Genomic DNA, 26717 nt, shown 5'->3' with positions numbered 1-26717 from the left:
GGTCAGGAGGGGTTTACAGTGTGGATGTAGCAGAGCCACGTGTGTACGAGGTTTACGGAGCGGAGGCGCGCGTGTACGAGGCGTACGGAGCGGAGGCGCGCGTGTACGAGGCGTACGGAGCGGAGGCGCGCGTGTACGAGGCGTACGGAGCGGAGGCGCGCGTGTACGAGGCGTACGGAGCGGAGGCGCGCGTGTACGAGGCGTACGGAGCGGAGGCGCGCGTGTACGAGGCGTACTGGGCGGAGCCGCGCGTGTACGAGGCGTACTGGGCGGAGCCGCGCGTGTACGAGGCGTACTGGGCGGAGCCGCGCGTGTACGAGGCGTACTGGGCGGAGCGGAGCCGTGTGTATGTACTTCTGCTGTGGCTGCTGCTGTGGCTGTATTGATTAGACTGAGGAGATGAAGGGTTTTTGGGGCTACAGAAGTAGAAGATGCTCCTACATGAGGGCTGCACAGGGAACAGGTGGATTTTTTTAATGTGTGGGTCTGCGTGGGGAAGAAGAGAGTCCTTTTACTTGCATGGGGCTTCGTGTTGGAGGTCTGCGTGGGGAAGGAGGTTGGTGCTGTTACTTGCATGGGGCTGGAGGTCTGCGTTGGGAAGGAGGGGGTGCTATTACTTGCATGCTGGGGGCTGTGTGAGGGAGGAAGAGGATGATGCGACATAGCTGTGTGGGGAAGAAGATGATGTTACATAGTGCTGCGCAGGATAATATATGATGTCCCTCTTCGACCGCCTGCTCCCTCTTTGACCGCCTGCAATCTGGCTTCCGATCGCATCACTCGACTGAAACTGCCCTGACCAAAGTCACCAACGACCTACTAAATGTCAAATCCAAGCGACACTACTCCATCCTCCTTCTTCTGGACCTGTCATCTGCCTTTGACACAGTGGACCATTCCCTCTTACTCCAGATTCTCTCATCTCTTGGCATCACGGACTTGGCTTTATCTTGGATCTCCTCATACTTAACAGACAGGACATTCAGCGTCTCCCACTCACGCACCACCTCCTCATCTCGCCCCCTATCTGTTGGTGTCCCCCAAGGTTCAGTTCTAGGACCTCTGCTCTTCTCCATCTACACCTTTGGCCTGGGACAGCTCATAGAGTCTCACGGTTTTCAGTATCACCTCTATGCTGAAGACACACAGATCTACCTCTCTGGACCCGATATCTCCACCCTACTAACCAAAATCCCACAATGTCTGACCGCCATCACATCCTTCTTCTCTGACAGATTTCTAAAACTCAACATGGATAAAACAGAGTTCATCATCTTTCCGCCATCTCATTCAACCCTCCCAACTGACATAGCTATCAACGTCAATGGCTGTTCACTCTCCCCAGTCCCACAAGCTCGCTGCCTTGGAGTAACCCTGGACTCTGATCTCTCCTTCAAGCCACATATCCAAGCTCTTTCCACTTCCTGCCGACTCCAACTCAAAACATCTCCTGGATCCGTGCATTCCTCAGCAAAGACTCTGCAAAAACACTAGTGCATGCCCTCATCATATCCCGCCTCGACTACTGCAACCTCCTGCTCCGTGGCCTCCCTTCCAACACTCTTGCGCCTCTCCAATCTATCCTAAACTCTGCTGCTCGACTAATCCACCTGTCCCCCCGCTATTCCCCAGCCTCTCCTCTCTGTCAATCTCTTCACTGGCTCCCCATTGCCCAGAGAATTCAGTTCAAAACTCTAACCATGGCATACAAAGCCATCCACAACCTGTCTCCCCCATACATCTGTGACCTAGTCTCCTGGTACTTACCTGCACGCAATCTCCGATCCTCACAAGATCTCCTCCTCTACTCCCCTCTTATCTCCTCCTCCCACAATCGTATACAAGCTTTCTCCCGTGCATCCCCCCTACTCTGGAACTCTCTACCCCAACACATCAGACTCTCACCGACCGTGGAAACCTTCAAAAGAAACCTGAAGACCTGCCTCTTCCGACAAGCCTACAACCTGCAGTAACCACCGCTGCACGACCAGCTCTACCCTCACCTAATGTATCCTCACCCATCCCTTCTAGAATGTGAGCCCTCGCGGGCAGGGTCCTCGCTCCTCCTGTACCAGTCGCTGACTCGTTTTGTTAAGATTATGTAAATGCGTTTGTTATGTATATCCCTATCACATGTAAAGCGCCATGGAATAAATGGTGCTATAATAATAAATAATAATAATGTCCCTTGAGTTGGCCTTCATACGGTAGGTTGCACAGGGAAGTATTGTGTTACTTGTATGGGTCTGCATGTGGTGGGTACATAAAGCTGTTTTTCTCATTAACCCTCCGTCACATACAATAGGCCTGACAGACATCTCTTTTACTTTCATTTCTCCTTCCTCACCAGATTGTGAGGAAATCCCCTCCCTCCAGGTAGTCTCCTGTCTCTAGCAGCTCTGTGAAACCTCATACCACAGTTGGATTGCAGAGCTTCAGGAGGACAGATATAACTGCGCTAATCTCTCAGGCTCATTGTATGTGAACTAGTGTTGAGCGATACCTTCCGATATCAGGAAATATCGTATCGGATTGGATCGGGCCGATACCCAAAAAGTATCGGATATCGCCGATTCCGATACCGGAAACCAATGCAAGTCAATGGGACACAAATATCGGAATGAAAATAAACCCTTTCTTTCCTTGTAAGTTAATTCTACATGAAGTAAAACAACTAAGAATAATGTAGAATGACATGAAAAGCCGGCAATTCATCAGCGGCATTCACCGGTACCCGACAATTTACAACAGAAAGAATAGAGCTTCACACATAGATTAGGTAGATAGAACCATGTCAGTCACATATATATGAAGTACAGTGACAGTGTTACTTACAGAACTTGTCATTTAGTGTAAAGGATTTATTTAAAAAAAATATTAGTGTTTTCGTGCACCGTCTCTTTAAAAAAGCCGGCCGGCAATTCAGCAGCGGTACCCGACAATTTATAACAGACAGAATAGAGCTTCACACATAGATTAGATAGATAGAAACATGTCAGTCACATATCTATGAAGTACAGTGACAGTGTTGCTTACTGTACTTGTCATTTAGTGTAAAGGATTTATTTAAAAAAATATTAGTGTTTTCGTGCACCGTCTCTTTAAGAAAGCCGGCCGGCAATTCAGCATCTGTACCCGACAATTTATAACAGACAGAATAGAGCATCACACAAAGATTAGATAGATAGAAACATGTCAGTCACATATATATGAAGTACAGTGACAGTGTTGCTTACTGTACTTGTCATTTAGTGTTAAAATAAATGATTTATTTAAAAAAAAATTGGCGTGGGGTTCCCCTTAATTTTAGGCTCTAGCGGAGGTTAAGCAGACAGCTGGGGCAAATGTTTGAAGCCTGGGAAGGGGGTAATACCCACGGAGCTTCCCAGGCTACTTATATCAGCCCCCAGCTGAATACCTAGCCTTTACTAGCTATTAAAATGGGGGAACCCCCCCCCAAAAAAATAACGTGGGGTTCCCCCTAATTTAATAGCTAGCAAAGGCTAGGCAGACAGCTGGGGGCTGATTTTAATAGCCCAGGAAGGGTGCCATGAATATTGGCCCCCTCCCAGGCTAGAAACACCAGCCTGGGAGGGGGCAAATTAAAAAAAATTGATGTGGGGCTTCGCCCTATATTTGTGTCCAGCCAGGTACAGCAGGCAGGAACGGGCTGCCCCCAACCACCAGCAGCCTATTTGTACCTAGCCGGACACAACAATATAGGGAAGCCCTTTTTTTCTTAATTATTCCATGAATTTCATGAATTTAAAAAAAAAATACGTGGAGCTTTGCCCTATTTTTGTGTCCAGCCAGGTACAACTAGGCAGCTGGGGGCTGGAATCTGCAGCGCAGGGAGGCCCAAGCTTTCTGGGCCCCACCCGCTGCAAATTGCAGTCCGCAGCCGCCCCGGAAAATGGCGCGTTCATAGAAGCGCCATCTTCTGGCGCTGTACCCAACTCATCCAGGGCCCTGGTGCGGTGGCTCACTGGGTAATAAAGGGGTTAAGGCCAGCTTGGCATTATCAGCTGGCCCTAAGCCCGAAATTCATGGGGTCACGCCAATATTAGACATGACCACCATGAATTTCTAGTAAAGTATTTAAAAAAAACACAAACACACAGAAAAAAGTCCTTTAATTGAAATAAACACACAATTCTTTATTGTTCTAAATTAAACCATACTTACAGTCACGCCCATTCCAGCTGAAGCCAACGATCTCCTGCAATAAAAGTAAAATAATAAAGCAACATCATCCTTACCTTTCCATGGCTCCCACGACAGCTTCAGCTCTGCTACATCGAGATGACAGGCTGGACCGCAGCAGAACGCTGCCATCCAGCCTGTCATCCCGCAGACACTGAGAAGCGCAGGCATGCTTGCGCTCCTCAGTGTCTGGCTGTGACGGCATAAAGATGAGCCGAGGTCATGTCCAATGAACTCAGCTCACTTCATGTACGTCACTGACAGCGTGGGAGAATTCTCACGCTGAAGCGCTGAGTGCAGGAGAATTTTCCCACGCTGTCAGTGACGTGCATGAGGTGAGCTGAGTTCATTGGACATGACCTCACCTCATGTATGTCACTGACAGCGTGGGAGAATTCTCATGCTGAAGCGCTGAGTGCAGGAGAATTTTCCCACGCTGTCAGTGATGTGCATGAGGTGAGCTGAGTTCATTGGACATGACCTCGGCTCATCTTTATACCGTCACAGCCTGACACTGAGGAGCGCAAGCATGCCTGCGCTTCTCAGTGTCCGCGGGATGACAGGCTGGATGGCAGCGTTCTGCTGTGGTCCAGCCTGTCATCTCGATGTAGCAGAGCTGAAGCTGTCGTAGGAACCATGGAAAGGTAAGGATGAGGTTGCTTTATTATTTTTCTTTTATTGAAGGAGATCGTTGGCTTCAGCTGGAATGGGCGTGACGGTAAGTATGGTTTAATTTAGAACAATAAAGAATTGTGTCTTTATTTCAATTAAAGGACTTTTTTCTGGGTGTTTGTGTTTTTTTTAAATACTTTACTAGAAATTCATGGCGGTCATGTCTAATATTGGCGTGACCCCATGAATTTCGGGCTTAGGGCCAGCTGATAATGCCAAGCTGGCCTTAACCCCTTTATTACCCAGTGAGCCACCGCATCAGGGCCCTGGATGAGTTGGGTACAGCGCCAGAAGATGGCGCTTCTATGAACGCGCCATTTTCCGGGGCGGCTGCGGACTGCAATTTGCAGCGGGTGGGGCCCAGAAAGCTTGGGCCTCCCTGCGCTGCAGATTCCAGCCCCCAGCTGCCTAGTTGTACCTGGCTGGACACAAAAATAGGGCGAAGCCCCACGTATTTTTTTTTTAAATTATTTCATGAAATTCATGGAATAATTAAGAAAAAAAGGGCTTCCCCATATTGTTGTGTCCGGCCAGGTACAAATAGGCAGCTGGTGGTTGGGGGCAGCCCGTTCCTGCCTGCTGTACCTGGCTGGACACAAATATAGGGCGAAGCCCCACATAAATTTTTTTTAATTATTTCATGAATTTCCTGAAATAATTAAAAAAAAATTGACGTGGGGCTTTGCACTATATTTGTGTCCAGCCAGGTACAGCAGGCAGGAACGGGCTGCCCCCAACCACCAGCTGCCTATTTGTACCTGGTTGGACACAACAATATAGGGAAGCCCTTTTTTTCTTAATTATTCCATGAATTTCATGAAATAATTAAAAAAAAAAAAAACGTGGAGCTTCTCCCTATTTTTGTGTCCAGCCAGGTACAACTAGGCAGCTGGGGGATGGAATCTGCAGCGCAGGGAGGCCCAAGCTTTCTGCCCCCCCCCCCCGCTGAAAATTGCAGTCCGCAGCCGCCCCGGAAAATGGCGCGTTCATAGAAGCTGGATGCTGTACCTGGCTGGCATACAAAAATATGGCGAAGCCCACGTCAAAAGTTTTGGGAAAAATTAATTAAAAAATAAATAATAATTTAGGGACTGCATCTTTATTAACTCCTCAAATGTCATTTAGTGTTAAAATAAAGGATTTATTTAAAAAAAAATTGGCGTGGGATCCCCCATAATTTTAGTCTCTAGCGGAGGTTAAGCAGACGGCTGGGGCAGATGTTTGAAGCCTGGGAAGGGGGTAATACCCACGGAGCTTCCCAGGCTACTAATATCAGCCCCCAGCTGAATACCTAGCCTTTACTAGCTATTAAAATGGGGGACCCCCCCCCAAAAAAATTACGTGGGGTTCCCCCTATTTTAATAGCTAGCAAAGGCTAGGCAGACAGCTGGGGGCTGATATTAATAGCCCAGGAAGGGTGCCATGAATAATGGCCCCCTCCCAGGCTAGAAACACCAGCCGTCAGCCGCCCCAGAAATGGCGCATCCATATGATGCGCCAATTCTGGCACTTAGCCTCGCTCTTCCACGCTGCCCTGGTGCGGTGGCAGGGGGTAATAGTGGTGGGGTTCATGTCAGCGCCAGCTGCCATGAAGCCCAGGTTAGTAATGATGGGCGTCTATAAGACACCCCCATTACTAACCTACAAAGTGTTAAAAAGAAAAAACACACTACACCCAGAAAAAAATAATTTATTTGAAATAAAACACACCATTTTATTTAATTCTTAGTTTACTAAAAATAATAGTTACCTGTCCACGTTCCTGCGCTGATCTCCCATGCACAGCTGTCACATCTGGAGATGGTGACAGCTGTGCATGGCTGCTGTAAGCTCACGCTGCCGGGAACACGTCCGCTCCTGGCAGCGGGAGCCACTGACTGAGGTCACCGGAGTGCATTCAGGCAGCGCAGCTCCGGAGACCTCCTTTACGGCACTACTGTACCGTGGGAATTTCTCACGATACAGCAGGGCCGTAAAGCAGCTAACCGAAGCAGCACTGCCTGAACTCCGGCAAACCCTTACGGCCCCGTCATTCTAGCGGCGGCAGCGGTTTAGAGCGGTCACATTCTATGTGGCTTCTCTGAACTGGAGATCTTCGTGGGACACTCGTGGACTACTACGGAGGGGTAAGGATAAGGTTGTGGTTTATTATTTTATATTTTATTACAGGAGATCAATGGCTTCGGGGAATTAGGTGTCTAGGTGAGTATAGGTGTAGTTTTTTATTTTATTTTAGGTGGCGATCGGCGGGGACAGGTAATGTATGAACTAATTTATTGTAGGCAACCACTGGCCACCAATGACATGTATTTAAAATTTATTGGGGACACAGTAGGGCAATTTAAATAGCAGCATCAGGCTGATGGGAACTACTGCTCCCATCGAGCTGATCCTGCTGGCACGAGTGGACGGGGGACAGACATAGGCCGATGGGAGTAGTAGTGTCACATCGGCCTATGTCTGCCTGCACGCACAGACACCGCGCACACCCGCACAAACATCGCACAGACACCCCGCACACACACGCAGACATCGCACACACACTAATCATGATCGGTCTGATGGTCTGGGAGGTGAGGCTGACCTGTGCGGCCGTGGGAAAGTTCATGTGAGTTCAGGCTTCAGGTCACCAAAGCACCTTGTCCCGGCCCTAGGTACAGTAGGGTCATCATAATGTGGTGTGGAGGGTACTGTGTAGGAATACACTGTGTGGGTATCTTACAGTGTTTGGGGAGGCACTTTAGTTGGCATCATACTTTATAGGAGCAATGAAAGGGGAATCTAGGGCTTAAATAGGAGGAAAATTACTCTGTACGTGCGGTAAAGTGGTGAGATCTGCTCTTCTGGGCCCCTGATTATTATGATGCAATTTTTCTCTTTATTACTCACCTGCTTTGTTACCTGCTGTGACCTTCTTTCCTGTGATTGGTCGTGTTTGATCATGTGCATTGCAGGATATCCTATAAGACTCTTCCCAATTCACAATTGTATATGCAATGAATATAGACAGCAGTGTGAACATTTGCTGGTAACAGATGGTTACTGGACTTGTGACCTTTTAAGTATTTTTTTAATAAAGTGTTTTTACGAAGATTTGAATGCTGCAATTTTTCTTCCTACCTTTTTCCTGTGTCACCGCAAGTTTCCTCTGCACAGCTCTTCTGTATATGACTGAGCTGACCTGTTTCTCCTACTTTTTCGCTGGATTAGAGTTACTCCTGTGAGGATCTTACCGAATCAGCTCTAATCTACACTGTGTTCCAAATTATTATGCAAATAATATTTTCTCAGATTTCCCAAATTACCTATATGAATTGCAGTCATTGTAATTTTTCAGTCAAAAAACTATTAGAGTACAATTGAAAGGTTTTTGTACAAACTGGCTATGATAACAGTATATTTTTAAAAAAATAAAACACTCAAACTGCACTCAAAATGCATGTTCCAAATTATTATGGACAGCAGAGTTTTCAACCTTTTCATTTTAATAAAGAACAAAAAAATGGTCATTTTTGAAATTATAAGCATTAGCAGGTTATTACAAACTGAAATCAAACAGTTTTCAACTCAAAATTTTCATGGATGATAATGCACCGTCTCATGCTGCACAAAACACATCTGCATCTCTGGCTGCTATGGGCATAAAAGGGGACAAACTTATGGTGTAGCACCCATGCTTCCCTGACCTCAACCCCATTGAGAACCTCTGGAGCATCATCAAAAGGAGTGTCTATGAGGGCGGGAGGCAGTTTACATCTAAGCAACAGCTCTGGGAGGGTATTCTGTCCTCATGCAAAACAATTAAAGCAGAAACCATCCAAAACCTGACAAATTCAATGGACGAGAGAGTTCAGAAGCTCCTTTCAAACAAGGGGTCCTATGTGCAAATGTAACGTCACCTAGAATAAAGTTTTGAGTTGAAAACTGTTTGATTTCAGTTTGTAATAACCTGCTAATGCTTATAATTTAAAAAATGACCATTTTTTTGTTCTTTATTAAAATTAAAAGGTTGAAAACTCTGCTGTGCATAATAATTTGGAACATGCATTTTGAGTGTAGTTTGAGTTTTTTATTTTTTTAAAAATATACTGTTATCATAGGCAGTTTGTACAAAAACCTTTCAATTGTACTCTAATAGTTATTTGACTGGAAAATTACAATGACTGCAATTCATATAGGTAATTTGGGAAAATCTGAGAAAATATTATTTGCATAATAATTTGGAACACAGTGTATATAAATCCATGCCGGTTGCATGGATTTATATAGTGTGACCAAGTTGTCAAGCACTTTCCAAGTGATGCTAAAATCACAACCCGCATGTGGAAATGCAAGTGAAGAACGCTTCACATCCGCATGTCCCTGGCAGGAAAACGCATGTACAATCCACATGTAAAATCTGCATGCGTTTTTTCTGCCAGGGAGATGCAGAAACGCTCAAAAAAAATCCGGAACATTTCTGTATCGTGGGCACATAGCCTTAAATTAATTGTATGACTCAATATTGAGCACACGTAGCCATCTATACACAGCGGGAGGCTGCACGGTGCCATCTATACACAGCGGGAGGCCGCACGTAGCCATCTATACACAGGGGGAGGCCGCACGGCGCCATCTATACACAGCAGGAGGCCGCACGGCGCCATCTATACACAGCGGGAGGCAGCACGGCGCCCCCCCAGAGACAGCAGGAGGCCGCACGGTGCCATCTATACACAGCATGAGGCCGCACGGCGCCATCTATACACAGCAGGGGGCCGCACGGCGCCATCTATACACAGCAGGGGGCCGCACGGCGCCATCTATACACAGCAGGGGGCCGCACGGCGCCATCTATACACAGCAGGGGGCCGCACGGCGCCATCTATACACAGCAGGGGGCCGCACGGCACCACCGATACACAGCAGGGGGCCGCACGGCACCACCGATACACAGCAGGGGGCCGCACGGCGCCATCTATACACAGCGGGGGGCCGCACGGCGCCATCTATACATAGTGGGAGGCCGCACGGCGCCCCCCGCAGAGACAGCAGGAGGCAGCACGGCGCCAACTATACTCAGCAGGAGGCCGCACGCAGTCACGCACACACACAAACATATACAGACATATACATACACGCATAAACACATTTGAATCACAAAAATACATATAAACAGACATCACAAAATATCTGCCCACACACACACACACACACACATACATACACATACACACACACACACAGACTCACCATCCCCCGGCTCCATTCTTCCGGCCTGCTCTGACTTCTCCGTTGCAGCAGTGCAGGCCGGGCGCGCACTGTGTGACGTCACAGCTAGGAGACACGGCTGCGCACAGGGCCGTGTCTCCTAGCAGTGATGCGGCCGAGCCAGCACAGGGAAGTTAACTGCTGCAGTGCTGGCCCGGCCGATGAAGAAGTAGCGGCGGCTGCTGCTGGGGGAGCGTTCCGGGGCCCCCCTCCCACCACTGCTACCGGTATGTGCCGCGGCGGCCCGCACATATAATGAGGGCAATCCGGCATTAGACCCCCCCCCCCCGCAGCCGCGGGCCCCCTTCAGGCTCGGGGGCCCCGGGCGGTAGCCCGGATTGCCCTCATTATAATCCGCCTATGGTCATATATAAGTACAGATTAGTGATGAGCGAGCGTGCTCACCACTGCTTGTTACTCACCCGAGCATCTCACTGCTCGAGTTGCTAAGCGAGTACTTCCGGATTGCTTGGGCGGGAGCTTGGGTCCGGGCCCCGCATGTTTGGCGCATTTTAGAGAGCCAATTAACATGCAGGGATTACCTGTCACTCACTGTAATGCCAAAGCCATGATGATTGTGGCATTACAGCGATTGGCTGGCCGCATAGCGTCATCGGGTCTATATGAGGCCCGGAGACCCTATGCTCATCACAGTCTACCTAGGAAACAAGCAGACCCACTCCTTAACAATGGTAACACTTTTTTTTTATTGAGGCCCTCCTCTACGTCTCTTCAAAGGGGTATTGGAGTGCGTCCAAATTTTGGCAGCCCTTGGAGTCACTGCATGCGCAATAACTTTATAAGAGACCCACTCTTTAATAATGGGAAGTTCAAAGCATCTTCTGATCATGTCTCACACACCACATGGGCAAATAAGGTAGTAAAATGTTAAAATGACTGTCATGGAAATATTGAAAATCTCTCTTCTCCTCTGTCATAGAAATATTGAAAATACTGTCTCTCCCCCTGAAGCCCCTCTCACCCCTCCCTTATCAACCATTTATCAGTACAAGAGCTGTCCTCAGGCAAATGCTAGCACACATGAGAGGTGACTAACCCAATTAACATGAGAGTGTGTTTTCCAGTGGCCCAGGCTTGTGACAAATTTACACCCAGCTAATAAAGATGTAGCCCCTGGCTTCAAAAGAACTCTACAGTTTGGCCGGCACCGTTGCGAAATATAGAATATCTAAAGTTCTATATATCCGACAATAATGGGGTCCATAATTTTATTGGCAGGGTCAGCTAAGGAACAAGATGCATAATTTTCCGTAGCTGTATGCCCCTCAAGTGAGCGGTAATGCAAATGTATCAGATAACAGACCACAGCTATGTCATGTGGTCTCTAAAGAAAAGTAAATGTATAATGGAAAATATGGTATCACTTTCAAGCTTCGGCAATCAACCAGCGATAAGTTATCACAGAAGCCAGATATTTTAATAAAAATAAGAAGGCTGGAGCCCAGGCCACATGATGTCAGCACAAGGGGTGTGTAGGCAGGTCTCCTTCTTTGGAATAAAAGACACAGGCGAAGGTGGGTCAGTATTCATTGCCAGAGAATGTATATTTGTAAGCAAGGGGTCCCGTTCCATAAAGGTCATTGGAGCGCCTCCCTCCAGCTAAACTGAATTGTCTCTGCAATCTTTTTAGTAAGTAATTCTTTAATCCTGTTTATTTTTGTGTAACTGTACATTCTGTATTGTAAACGTCTCCTTTTGTAAAACCGTTTGTATATTTTTCATGAACACTGCCTCCCTTTTGGATTAAATATAAAATGTAATAGTGCTGGCAGCGAATAATAATAAGTGGGCTATCGTGAAGCTGGCAGTGACCGTACTCTGGCATATACACAAGTTTCATGCGTTGGAATCCGGAGGTGTGTATGCCATACCCTCACTGTGCGTTTGTCGATACCTACATAGTGAGTAATCGGGATCGTGTGTGAGCAAATCCCTGACGACAGCGGTGAGATATTGTGTGATCCCCCGATGTAGTTCTTGACAATGACATTTACTGGTGAATGTATTTTTCACCGTTGATAGCAATGCAAAAGTGCAAAAACTCATCAAAAATGCTACGTGTGAACATAGCCCAAGGTGTGGAAGAACATTTTTTTGGTGATTGTGAGTCTGTAAAAGTGGCATAATACTCTGACAACATTGTTCACAGCAGTGACCTGGGAGTCAGAGATGTTTCCAGGGGTCTTCCCCACGCTGTTTCCACGTCATTTTTTGGGCCCCCTGCAGACCTCTGAGGGGGGCTGCAGGAAAAATGCTCGAGTTTCTTAGTGATTTACATTGGGCTCGTTGCTCGGGTCGAGCACCTAAGCATTACGATTTGCTCGACCCAATGCACCTGAGCATTTTAGTGCTCGCTCATCACTAGTATAGATTCATAGTGGGATTTATTGCTTTATACCATGTATATTTATGTCATTTTTTATGCGGGGCTTTCACTCTCCCTGTCTTTCCATACTGCAATATATGCTTCTGTGATCAGCTGGCCACTTATTAAACACTAGTAATCATATTACCCAAATTGAATCTCTCTATGCAAGAGAGCGCAACACTTCGGATTCAATTATAACATACCAGTTCTATGATAATTTCATCACAGAAAAACGATTGAAGTGCATGATATAAAGTAATCTCTTTATTAAATAACATTTAAAATAATAAACTACAGAAAAAATGTTAAAAAGGTACCTCCAATCAAACGGGGAGACCCACACAGAGAGAAAATTCAAAACTTAATTAATAATAATGACGTAATAATCTGAAATTACACACGGTGCCTGTAAGAGGAGCAGCAGATTAAGCTTTCTTCTAATGTTGATCACAACAAAAATGGAACTAAACTGAGTCATGTTCTAATAATTCAAGTAATTATTAAATAAATGGAAATAGTTATACAAATCTTAATATAATTAACATATATGCAGCTATAAACAATCAAAAAAGTATATTCCCATATTGGCATAATTTGCTTATATGCGACTGTGAATCATTAAAAAAGTATATTCTTACGATTAAAATATATGTACATATTGACTCAAAATAATCAAACAATTTTTAATTCCAAATCTTCTTTTTGAGAAATATGGTGCAGCTCGCTTTTATGAAATGCTGTGCAGCTCGCTTTTATGAAATGCGGTGCAGCTCGCTTTTATGAAATGCGGTGCAGCTCGCTTTTATGAAATGCGGTGCAGCTCGCTTTTATGAAATGCGGTGCAGCTCGCTTTTATAGAGTGCTGCAGAATCAGATGAGGCCAAGCATTGCCCATTATCTAGTCAGGCTGGCAGCATGTACTTATATTTAATGTAACTTACCCAAACAGACAGCGCTGTAAACACGGATATACCAAGCATAGAAAAAGGGAAAAGGAGAGTCAGCTTACCGGTGAATAAAGCCGTCCTCTATTGGGAATGATATCGCACGGAGACGCCCTGGTTCAGGTCAAGCAAATGCACAGGGAAAAAGAGGAAATGTCCGGCGATAAAATAAAAGTATCTCACTTTATTGATTCCTTTAAAACAATTCTGAGTAGGAGAAACCCAACCAACACATTACAGCTCGATCTATCTAGATCATGACTAAGACTTTCTAAAGTTGTGTTGGTTGGATTTGTTCTATTCAGGATTATTTTAAAGGAATCAATAAAGGAAGATACTTTTATTTTATCGCTGGACATTTCCTCTTTTTCCCTGTGTAAACACCGATACTGCTAACACATGATCTGCTAAGACAGTTAATCAGACAGTGCCTAGATATATGCCATGTGGCTATCTTAGCAAAATACTGAGTGTAAAGATGGTATAAAGGAATTACCTGTCAGATCAGAGACCAGGCCATGTGTGAACACTGAGTTTGCTCCCCTCATCCTGACACGCGTTTCTCCTTGCTTCTTCCTGTCGGCATGTCAGGGTGGGGAGCATCACGACTATTTAAAGTTTAGGCAGCCAATCAAAGCACTCGCTGATTAAGCACAGCGCTATTCCCCCAATACTGGGCCTATCCAATTCGGCCACGTCACTACTCAAAACTCCGCCCTCTGACATGACGTCTCATGTCCCAGTTCCTTTCCTTTCTCCTCAGTTAGGTTGGTGGGAACTTCTTCTTGTTTAATTTATTATTCTCCTTAGTTCTCCTTATTTTTCCTTTGTGCATGTGCTTTAAGTTTCCTCTGCCTATATCCTCGTATCCCTCTGCACACTTTCCCTCTCCTAGTTATCTGTGCACAGTGGCCTTTTAGGGAGTCAGGTCAGAGGTGGTGTTTTCAGTTCTGCAGCTAGGGATTGTTTGGTCTGTACAGGGACCTGTAGGGTGTGGGTTTAGCTCCTCGGTGTTGTAGGCTTTACTATTCCCGTTACCAGTGTATGAGTGAGTTACATACATAAGATTTGTTTGTAATAAAGAAAAAGATTAGTTTTGCTAAGTCTAAGTATGATACCAGTATGAAACATGTAATGAGGGACAGTTATCACCCCTTTCATTGAAAATAAGCTCTGAAGGCAGATTCTGAGGGCGATCATTTACATCAGATTGCATATATCAAGGTATCGTATTATTCAATGTTCTAGGACCTGCATACCCATATAAGTGGCTTAGGAGGGTTGATCTTACCGACAGATTCCCTTTACACATATTTTTCAAGATTAAAGAAAAAAAAAAAATCAATAAAAAAGTTTAACATCACCATAATCATATAGACCTGGAGAATGATGTTGACCATATCATATTTTACAATGCCATTAATGTTGAAACCAATATCCTTCACACGTCCCTCCCCTCAGAAGAAAACAAAAATAAGAGGATTTGCGTTTATTCACTACATGTGTCAGATGCACTGCTGGGAAGGGATGCCATTTTAAAGTTCACCTCAGTTATCAGGAAAGTCAGAATCAGTCCTGCAACCAGTCCTCAATTACAATGTCCACATGTCAGTATTACATTGCAGTCATCCAGGACAAGGCATTTTGGTGACCAAGGCAGATAATGCCAATGGCACCCCATCCCCAAGCAAAGGAATGGGTCAGAGAGTAAGGTAATATGACCCCTAACACATCCCCCTGCCCAGATTGGTCAGGTACCAAGATCTGATTAGACTTGCAAAGCCATTATAATGTGGTGATTGCAATTTCAGAGTTACATATAGAATCATTCAATGTTAAGGGCCACTTAAAGAATTCCAGGGACAAATGGCGATATAAATCTCTGACATTCTATATTTTAAATGTCAGACCCATGCATAGTCATGGAAACTTATATAGCTAACTATAATGGGGGCCATTTGGTTTGAATTATGCAAAAAATACAGCTTACAATGAAAATGATGTTGTTTCTGGTGCTATATTCCTGTCCTGATAGTGGTTCTGATTACATATTCATGTAGTGATGGTTGTTCTGGTGCTATATTCATGTACTACTGATGGCTCTGGTGATGTGTTCAAGTACTGATGGTGTTCTAGTGCATTCATCACCAGAACCATCATTAGTATATTAATATGAAGCCAAAATCATCATTAGTATATAAACAGAACTTTAGAGTCATTAATAGTACATGAATATGAAACCAGAATCACCATCAGTAAATAATAGGTTACCAGAACCACCATCAGTAAAAAAAAAATAAAAACACCAGTACCCTCATCATGTACATCAGGGGCTCTCCAAAAGCGAAATGGCATCCGCTAATTATTCCAGCAAATTTTGCATTCAAAATGTCAAATGGTGCTCCTTCCCTTCCGAGCTCTGCCGTGCGCCCAAACAGTAATTTTCCCCCACATATGGAGTATCGGCTTGCTAAGGAGAAATTGCACAACAAATTTTGAGGTCCATTTTCTCCTGTTACCCTTGTAAAAATATTAAAAATTTCTGAAGTCACTCACCTCCCTCCCTCCTTTTTCTTATTACACAAATTCCCAGTAACACAAGCAGCTGACACTCTTAGATGCAGGATTGTACAATAGACAAAGATGTGAACCATCTTAGTTAACCACTCTACCCCCCAACGCTGTTTGCACCTTCATGACCAGGCTAAATTTTACAATTCTGACCATTGTCACTTTATGAGGTGTAGGGATGGTACTCACTCAGGTGCGGTTTGAGGCAAACATGAGGCATGCTCCTTTAAATGTCTGTAACGGTTTACTAGCTTCATAAACCGTTCAAAGGGAAAATGCAAACAAAACAGCCTTTAGTGGAGGCAAAAACAAAGATAACAGTTCTTTTACCAAAGTCTCTGGATGGCCAGCGCTGTGGTCACACAGGCTGGTGTAGCGTCCAGTGTCCTGGCTTGGTCTGGAGACAAAACATACACAGGAGACCTTCTCCCTCCAAGCACACAGACCATGGGGCAAACAACAGCCTCCATTTTATAGGCTGTTAACCACACCCAGAGGTGAGGTATGTGGGTAGCTGGACCCGCCCATTCTCTCCTAGCTACCTGTAACCCGGCTCCCAGGTGAACCAAACGATCCTCTTAGTGCTTATGTGCCCTAGAGAAACACTCCGGGTTACATCACAGAGACCAGCCATCTCTGTGACACATGCCTCGCATTGACTACGCAACCATTAGCCACCTTACAGAGGTAATAACTTTGGAAAACTTCAACGGATCCCACTGATTCTGAGATTGTTTTTTGTGATGTATTGCATTTCATGACAGTGGTAAATTTTCTTCGATATCACTTACGTTTATTTGTGAAAAAAATTTGGCCAGCCACAATTTCGAAAATGTTGCAATTTTAAAACTTTGAATTCTTATGCCCTTAAATCAGCGAGATATATGTCACACAAAACAGTTAATATACAACATTTCCTACATGTCTACTTTACATCAGCACAATTTTTGAAACAATTTTTTTTTGTTAGGAAGTTATAAGGTTTAAAAGTTGACCAGCGATTTCTCATTTTTCCAACAAAATTTACAAAAACATTTTTTTGGGGACCATGTCACATTTGAAGTGACCTTGAGGGGTCTGTATGACAGAAAACACTCAAAAGTGATACCATTCTAAAAACTGCAACCCACAAGGTGCTCAAAACCACATTCAAGAAGTTTATTAACCCTTCAGGTGCTTCACAAGAATTTTTGGAATGTGGAAAAAAATGAAAAAATAATGTGAAAATAAAAAATTGAGTATTTCTCACAAAAAAATTATTTTAGCCCCAATTTTTTATTTTCAAAAGGGTAAAAGGAGAAATTGCATCATACAATTTGTTGTGCAATTTCTCATGAGTACGCTGATACCCCAAATGTGAGAAGAAACTACTGTTGGGGTGCACGGCAGAGCTCAGAAAGGAAGGAAGGAGTGATGTTTTGGAACGCAGACTTTGATGGAATGGTGTCACCGGTGTGTCAGAAGTGACAGACAGTCGCCCTGCAGTTGGTTGCAGAAGATCTCTTCATTTGGCATTACAGACACCTTAGATCTGTCTCACTCTAGGACACAGCAGCTACCTTCCTCTTGCTAATTAATACCCTGGCCTGAGTGTATAAATACTTTCACTTTGCAATAGGAAGGCACTGGTGATAATCACATGTTTCCCGGGGATTGCTTGGAGCTCTCAAACTGCTATTTCCTCTGTGGTGATAGGAGGACGGAGTTATCACTCTGAAGTCGCTAAAGCTAAGCTACTATCCTTTGTCTCCCTTGTTGTCTTTAGTAGTCAGTGGGGATCGACTAGTGCTCATCCCCACCCCGTTCCGATCCAGGGCTTAGTGCTAGGGTAATACAGGGTTTAGGTTCCTGTGCGCGATTGATGAGGAACAAATATAGGGATGTTTAGGGAAGAAAGGGTGATATCAGATCAGCCTAGGAAGTCTCCATGTCCCCTTTCCCTTTGTGTTGCACTTAGTCTTTCCCACACCTGGTGTGACAAATGGTCTGCAGGTGGCATGTAATGTTTGTAGAGCCCCTGATGTGCCAAAACAGTGGAAACCCCCGAAAAGTGACCCCATTTTGAAAACTTAGACCCCTCAAGGAATTTATCTAACATGTGGTGAGAACCTTGTACCCCCAGGTGCTTACAAATTTGATCTGTGAAAACGAAAAATGAAAAGATTTTTCCTAGAAAAAAAATTTTTAGCCCCAAATTTTTCATTTTCACAAGCTTAGCAGGAGAAAATGTACCCCAAAATTTGTTGTGCAATTTCTCCTGAGTATACTGATACCCCATCATATGTAGTCAAAAATTGCTTTTGAGGTACAGTGCAAAGCTCAGAATGGAAGAAGCGCCATATTGAAGTTCAGATTTTGCTGGAAAGGTCTGAGGAGGCCATGTCACATTGGCTGAGCCCCTGTGGTGCCAGAACAACAGAAACCCCCCATATGTGACCTCATTTTACAAACTACACCCCCCAATGAATTAATCTAGGGGTGCAGTGATCATATTGAGACCACATGTGCCTCAGAATTATATATCATTGGGCGATGATAAAAGAATAAATTACATTTTTACCACTAAAATGTTGCTTTAGCCCCAAGTTCTTAATTTTTCTTAGGGCTAATAGAAGAAATTTTTACAACAAACTGAGGTCCATTTTTCCTGAGTGCACCAATGCCCTACATGTAATAGGAAATACTTTTCAGGCACAGTGCAAAGCTCAGAAGTGAAGGAGCGCCATATTATAGTGCAGATTTTATTGTTCTGGTTTGTGGATGCCATAACCTGCTGGGAGTGCCCCTGAGGTTATCTAGGGGTGCAGTGATCATATTGACACTCTGCGTGTGTCACAGAATTTTATACCATTGGGCAGTGAAGAAAAAATAATTACATTTTTACCACCAAAATTTTGTTTTAGCCCCAGATTTTACATGTTCACACAGGAAAGTGAGTAAAAATTGCACAAAAATACGTCCACAATTTCTGCTGAACGTGGCAATATCCCATTGTGTACAGTACTGCTTAGCCACACAGCGAGACTCGGGATGGACAGCGAACTATTTGCCTCCTGTAGACAGATTTTCCTAGAATTGTTTGTGGACTCCTTATACAGAGCCCCGAAGTGCTAGAAGAGCAAAATTCCCCCTCAAGTAACCCCATTTTGGAAATTATGCTCCTTTGGGAATTTATCTACAGGTGTAGAGATGATTTTGTCTCCATGGGAGTTTTCCAGAAACAAGCAGCAGTGGATGTTGCTGAGTGAAAATTGCAAACAGCCTTTGTATTAGCCAGTACTTTGTAGTGCCCAGCTCATGCATCTGTTCAATGGAGTCTTTTTTAGAAGTGGACAAAACTGTGGCCGACGGCACTTTTATGCATGCCTAAAATGGCGTATACCGCCGGATCACAGGCCAGACGGCGTGCACAGTGCCTTCATCTGCCTCATTATATGGAATCTTCCGCTGGGGAATTCTGTCTGAATCACGTATTTCAGAGATTTATATAGAAACCACGGTGTAAGCGCTCAGCACAGGATAAACATGAGCCGAGCCTTACGGCAATCTTTGTGAGGCAGAATGAATAAATCAACAGCAGGTAAAGAATTGGTTTTGTTTATTTTTTACGTTATTTTTTGTGCGGTATAAGGCTATGTGCCCACGATTCAGGAATGCTCAGGACTTGTTCCTGAGTGTTTCTGCATCTCTCTGGCAGAAAAAACGCATGCAGATTGTACATGCATTTTTCCAGCCAAACACACGCGGATGTGAAGCGTTCTAAACATGCATTTCCGCATGCGGGTTGACAAGCGCTTTCCAAGCGATTTTAGCATCACTTGGAAAGTGCTTGTCAACTAGGTCACACTATATAAATCCATGCAACCAGCATGGACTTATATAGTGTGACCTTAAGAATGTTTAAAAATAAAAAAATAAATCTATACTTACCTTCCGATGGCCCCCGGAGTCTTGCTTCGCTCCTCCTGGCTGCCGGCAACTCGCGGTACACTGAAGGACCTGCCGTCACATGACTATGACGTCAGCGCAGGTCCTTCAGTCCCCCGCGAGCTGCCGGCAAAGGAGGACAAGAGCAGCGGGGGCCGTCAGAAGGTAAATATGATATATATTTTTTATTTTATTCTTGTTTTTTACATGTTCTATGGTACCCGGGTCCGGAGGAGAGTTTCCTCTCCTCCACACCCGGGAACCATCCGCACATTGGAACGCATGGATTCCGCTTCTACAGATGCAGTGATGCATAATCCATGCGTTCCAATGCAAGTCAATGGAGGCAATTACTCTGCGTGTCCGCAAAATTAATGGACATGCTGCGTATTTTTCCGCAGTGATAAACCACAGCGGAAATTTACGCAGCATGTGCACAGCACATGCTGATTATCATTGGGGAACATGGCACGCCTTCTACCATGCATTTTTTAACCGTTTCTGCAGTGTTTTTGCCACTGCGGAAAAGCTTAAAAAACACATCGTCGGCACACAGCCTAAGTGGTTAGACAACTTTATTCTTCGGGTCGGTGCGATTACAGAGATACCAGCTTTATATCAGATTTTTATGCTTGGCTGCTGTCACACACTAAAAGACGCTTTTTTTTGTAAAAACTAGTTTTTGCATCTCCATATTTTGAGAGCTGTAATATTTCCATATTTTGGCCGACAGTCATGTAAGGGCTTGTTTTTTGCGGAATGAGTTGATGTTTTTATTGATACCATTTTTAGGCACACTAAATTTTTTGATTCAATTCTATTCAGATTTGTGGGAGGCAGAATGAACAAAACTCAGCAATTCAGGAATTGGTTTTTTTTTATGTCGTTCCACTTGTGGTAAAATTGATAAGATGATTTTACTCTTTGGGTCAGCACGATTACAGAGTTTTTAATGTTTTGCCGCTTTTACACAATAAAAACTATTTTATAGAAAAAATAATTACTTTTGCATTGCTGTATTCTGAGAGCTATAACTTTTTTTATTTTTCAGCTGATGGAGCTGTATGATGGCTTTTTTTTTTGCAGGACAAGATGAAATTTTCAATGATACTATTTTTATTTACATTATCTTTTTGATCGCATCTTATTCCACTTTATGTTTGGCAGTATGATGAAAAAGCCTAGTTTTTAGCCCCCCACTTTTTTTTTTTTTTTACAGTGTTCATTGACGGGGTTAATTAGTGTGACAGTTTTATGGGGCAAGTCGTTTTGGACGCAGCGATACCAAACGTGTATTTTTTTTTTACATAAAAGTACAATACATATATTTTTTGTATTATTTTAAAACTTATTTTTTATATTTATTTTTTAAATTTTTTATACTTTTTCACTTTTAATAGTCTGATCGCCTTATAACTGTCAGATCTAACTTGTGTCAGTGCAGATCATGCACTGCGCATGATCTACCTAACTTGCTAGCGCCTGGTGACCCGGATATCAAGATGACGACATTGGGTCACTATGGCAACGATCGGGCTCCTCCGACTTTACGTGGAGGCACCGATCCAAGAGCAGAGGGGGCTCCCTCCCTCTGCCTGCCAGCTAAATGCTGCGATTGTTAAAGTGCAGGGAGCGGTGTGGGCACCGCTCCTGGTATTGAGTTCCGGGTGTCAGCTGTCAGAATCAGCTGACATCCGGCAGCGATCGTGCGCACACAGCCTGTATGTGCGCAAAATCACCCGGAAATTCTCAGTACATCCCAGGTCAGGAAGCACTTCCCAACCAGGACGTACTGAGATCGCCTAAGGTCGGTAAGGGGTTAAAGTGCATGAAGACCTTTTGATGCCCATAAGACTGAAAGAAGATGCCTTAAAGAGATTTAAAGTAGAAAGGAGAACTCTTTTCAAAGAGTTGGACAACAAAAAGGGTACATGTGTTTATACATAAACAGGGCAGGGCCTTTTGTCCACAGAAAAAAGCCTTTTAAGTTTTGGAGAAGCTTAAAGCAGATTCCTCACACTCTTTAGAAATGGCTATTGTCACCCTGCATACATATTCCTTTTATCAGAACAGCTTCAGCAGACAGTATGTCTGCGAAATAAAATATAGAATACTACAATTTATACAAATCTGATATTAATGAGACATAGATTTTCAGCACAGGGGCTAAAAGGGAAAGAAGACACAATTTTTCAGAACTGTAACCCCTACCAATGAGCCACAAATCCACAGTATTCAGATAACTGACAACAGCTATGCCATGTTTACTATCTAAGTGAAGATAAAATCCCAATGGAAAATATGGCATCAATCTTGAACTTTTGGGATCATCCGGAGAGGCGTTATCACATAAGTTGGGGATTTCATAAAATCATGAATGGCTGAGACCAGCCTATAACTTGACCCATGTGAGGTCATCATGGGGGAGTGTGTGGGTGGGAATCAGGAGTTGATAAAAGATCAAGCCAAATCATGATCTGGGTTCCTGTAGAGCAGTGTTTCTCAACTCCAGTCCTCAGGACCCCGCAACAGGCCATGTTTTCAGGATTTCCTTAGTATTGCACAGGTGATGGACGTTCTCTCACCTGTGCAATACTAAGGAGATCCTGAAAACATGATCTGTTGTGGGGTCCTGAGGACTGGAGTTGAGAAACACTGCTGTAGAGAGATACATTTCGGTGTCTGCATGATTCCCGTCCACTGGACGTTCTTCAAACGAAGCGCTTTCCTTTGGTAGGCCGAATCATACCTGTGATGGTCGTAGTAAGTTTCTTTTTTATTATTTTCATTTTATGTAATTGTATACAGTATTGTTTTGTCCCCTTTGTAAAATCTTTTGTATATTTTTCATTGGAATTAAATATAACATTTAACAGTTCTGTTCCTTTTGTTCTGTAACCGTGCCTCAAAGCCATACACTATCCAATCGGCCTTATAAACGATTGGTGATGGCAGCGAGTAGTCTGGAGTTATCATGGAGTTAGCGGTGATTGTTCGGGGTTATATACACATATTCCATGTTTTGGAATCCGGAGGTGTATATACCATACGCTCACTGTTAGTTTTCTGATAACCGGTCTGTTAGTGCAAACAGCCTGTGGCCTCCAATCATCAGCCAATCGTGTAATTGTCCGGCCGATAGGGGGCAGCAGAGAGTTGTTCACTCAAGAGATCACAGTGGGTGGTTTTGAATGACCTTCCCAGACTGTAATAGGTAATAAATCACTAACAGGTTATAAAATACATTTTTTGTGCAAAAAAAGTTTAATGTGAATTTTTTCCTTCCACATTCCATTAATTCTTGTGAAGAACATTAAGGGCTAATAAAAATCTTGAATGTGGTTTTGAGCACCTTGTGGGTTACAGTTTTTAGAGTGGTGTCACTTTTGGGTATTTTCTGTCATACAGTCCCCTCAAAGTCACTTCAAATATGATGTGGTCTCTAAAAAAATGTTTTTGTAAATTTTGTTGGAAAAATGAGAAATCGCTGGTCAACTTTTAACCCTTACAACTTCCTAACAAAAAATATTTTGCTTCAAAAATTGTATGGATGTAAAGTAGACATGTGGGAAATGTTATTTATTTACTATTTTGTGTGTCATAACAGCGCTCTGATTTAAGAGCATAAAAATTAAAAGTCTGAACTTTGCTAAATTTTCACCAAATTTCCATTTTTTTTCACAAATAAACGCAAGTCATATCAAACAAATTTTACCACTGTCATGAAGTACAATATGTCACAAAAAAACACTCTCAGAATCAGTTCCAGAGTAAAATTTGGCCTGGTCATGAAGGTGAAAACAGGCTCGGGGGATAAAGGGGTTATGAAGATACAACTTTTGGTTCAAATATTTCTAACATTCAGAACATGAAAAAGGCTTCGCCCCTGTGTGAATTATTTGGTGGTTAACTAAATGTGATTTCTGTGTAAAATCTTTGCCACATTCTGAACAGGAGAAAGGCTTCTCCCCAGTGTGAGTTCTCTGGTGGTTAACTAAATGTGATTTTTGTGTAAAATATTTCCCACATTCTGAACAGGAGAAAGGCTTCTCCCCTGTGTGAGTTCTCTGGTGGTTAACAATACTTGATTTCTGTGTAAAATATTTCCCACATTCTGTACAGGAAAAAGGCTTCTCCCCTGTGTGAGTTTTCTGGTGGTTATCAAAACTTGATTTCCGTGTAAAATATTTTCCACATTCTGAACAGGAAAAAGGCTTCTCCCCTGTGTGAATTCTCTGGTGCTTAACCAAATCAGATTTCTGGTTAAAACATTTCCCACATTCTGAACATAAAAAACGTGTCTCCCCTGTATGAATTCTCTGGTGGTTATCAAAACTTGCTTTCCGTGTAAAATACTTCCCACATTCTGAACAGAAAAAAGGCTTCTCCCCTGTATGAATTCTCTGGTGCTTAACCAAATCAGATTTCTGGTTAAAACATTTCCCACATTCTGAACATGAAAAAGGTTTCTCCCCTGTGTGAGTTCTTTTGTGTATAGCAAGAAACCATTTATGGTTAAAATATTTCCCACATTCTGAGCAGGAAAAGGGCTTCTCCCCTGTGTGGGTTCTCTGGTGCGTAACAAAATTTGATTTCTGGTTAAAACATTTCCCACATTCTGAACATGAAAAAAGCTTCTCCCCTGTGTGAGTTCGCTGATGTACAACAAGTGTTGATTTGTCTGTAAAACATTTCCCACATTCTGAACAGGAAAAAGGCTTCTCCCCTGTGTGAATTCTCTGGTGCCTAACAAAAGCTGATTTCTGGTTAAAACCTTTCCCACACTCGGAACAAGAAAATCTATTTTCCACTGTATGAATTTTTGGATGTTTAAAAGACATTTCAGGGGGAAAACTATTTCCATATTCTGAACATGAAAATGGCTTATTTGCTTTAGGAGCAGTTTGTTTTTTAATGCTTATTTTGTGACTTTGATTTTCCTTAGTAGTTTGTAATGAATTAGAAGACAGGACCTCTTTCAAAGGATCAGATGACAGATCTTTGCTGTGAAGGGATGATGGTATATCTGGAGCAATGGCATTCACCTCAATTGTATCCTGTGGGATCTCGAGATCATCTGATTTAAAAACTGAAGATGTCGGCAGTCCCTCTGATCTCCTGGTACAGTGATCTGCTAAGAATAAAACCAAGTATTATTTTTGAATAAAATATCCTTGAATTTTATATTTTTGAACATTTCTACTTAAACTCTCTCTAGAAACAGCAAATTGTTAAAAATATTGAATTTTTCACCAAGACAATGACCGTTCACAGTCTAATAGAAAATCTCATAGGATGAACCAGTACACACGGAGCGTGGTGTTCAACTGAGTTCATTCTGCCTCCCAAATTTGTTATAAAAATCCACCAAACAATGTTATGTTGGCGAAAATAATACCAATAATAACTTCTACACATCTTGCAAAAAAACAAGTCCCCACTCAGGTCCATCATCTGTCAGTGGAAAAACAAAGGTTTGAACATCATTATTGGCTCAAAGGCTCTTGAAAAGCAACATGGCTTCCATAAACCAATCCAGCAATATTCGCTCTCCCAAAGTCATATCATCTCTTGCTTTTCAGCCTCGCAGTGCGCCCAAACCACATTTAGCATCCATGTATTTGGCATTACTATAGTGAGAAGAACCCACTTAATTTACAGTGTGTGTCTCCAGGAGCACAATCTGGGCACTATGTGTTGGGCAATAAAATGGCAATTTTTACTCTTCAGCATCCACTGCGTGCTAATTTCCAGAAAGTGGCTGTGAAGTCAATATAGTCACTACTCCTATAGATTAATTCACTGAGGGTTATAATTTCCAAAATTGAGTCACTTTATGGGGATTTCTACTGCTCTGGTTTTCTGCCATTTTTTTTCATGTTGGGGCTTCGGCAAATGGTGGGTCCCATTTCATCTGGGATCTGCTCCTGCGACATCTGCTTCTGCCACTAGGTGCTGCCTTATTCATCCTGCAGGCAACGCTGGTGATGGAGGAGATGTCGGATCCAGAAGCTCTGGGTGGTGCAGGCTCTGTCCAGCCACTAAGATTAGGGTGCCTGGGACCTGTAGTACCTTCCCATCTGGCAGTATGTGTGTGTGTCCTGTACAGCTGGAGTAATCTGCTCCCTGCTTCAGCCCATATGCAAGCATCACACCCTACAAAAGCTATAAGCATTGTGGGGTTTCTACTCACTTGGGTGCGTTGGCAGGCAAACAAGAAGCATGTTCCTTTAAATGTCCATGTTGGCTTATAAATTCATAAACCAGGCAAAAGCAAAAGGAATACAAACAGCCTCTAGTTCAGGCAAAAACAAAGTAAAGATTCCTTAAGGCAAAGTCTCTGGTTTGCCAGTCCTGTTGGCACACAAGCTGGGTGGCATCCAGGTCACTGGCTCAGTCGGAAGACCACAACACACAGGAGGCCTTCTCCCTCCAAACACACAGAACATGTGCCAAACAACGGCCTCCATTTTATATTTTAACCACACCCAGAGGTGAGGTATGTGGGTAGGTAGAACCGCCTATCTCTCCAACTACCCGTAACCCGGTCCCAGATACACCAAACAGTCCTCTTAGTGCTTAAGTGTACTAGAGTAACATTCCGAGTTACATCACAGAGGACAGCCATCTCTGTGATACCTACCTCCTATAAACTACGTGTCCGTTAGCCCCCTTAAGCATATTGTCGTAAGCTTCCAGAAACAGCCTAGTTTTCCTCTGGTTCAGTCCTCCTGTTGTGGCCCCTGCCCGTTTACTGACTA

General features: G+C 43.6%; 1 protein-coding gene across 1 annotated transcript in view; it reads right to left on the bottom strand.

Annotated features, from left to right (window-relative positions):
- Window positions 1-26717, bottom strand: part of LOC141191626 (uncharacterized) — a 96523-nt gene that overhangs the window by 42720 nt on the left and 27086 nt on the right. The window contains exons 8-9 of the mRNA XM_073661559.1: window positions 23868-25090; window positions 16601-16606 (exon numbers count right to left, since the gene is read on the bottom strand). Coding sequence (XP_073517660.1) covers window positions 16601-16606; window positions 23868-25090 — 1229 coding nt within the window. The remainder of the gene's footprint in view (window positions 1-16600; window positions 16607-23867; window positions 25091-26717) is intronic.

This window comes from Phyllobates terribilis, unplaced genomic scaffold, assembly GCF_046119375.1.
Source record: "Phyllobates terribilis strain yellow unplaced genomic scaffold, ASM4611937v1 Scaffold_49__1_contigs__length_9717188, whole genome shotgun sequence".
Classification (NCBI taxonomy): domain Eukaryota; kingdom Metazoa; phylum Chordata; class Amphibia; order Anura; family Dendrobatidae; genus Phyllobates; species Phyllobates terribilis.
This window is presented reverse-complemented; position numbering and strand designations above follow the sequence as displayed.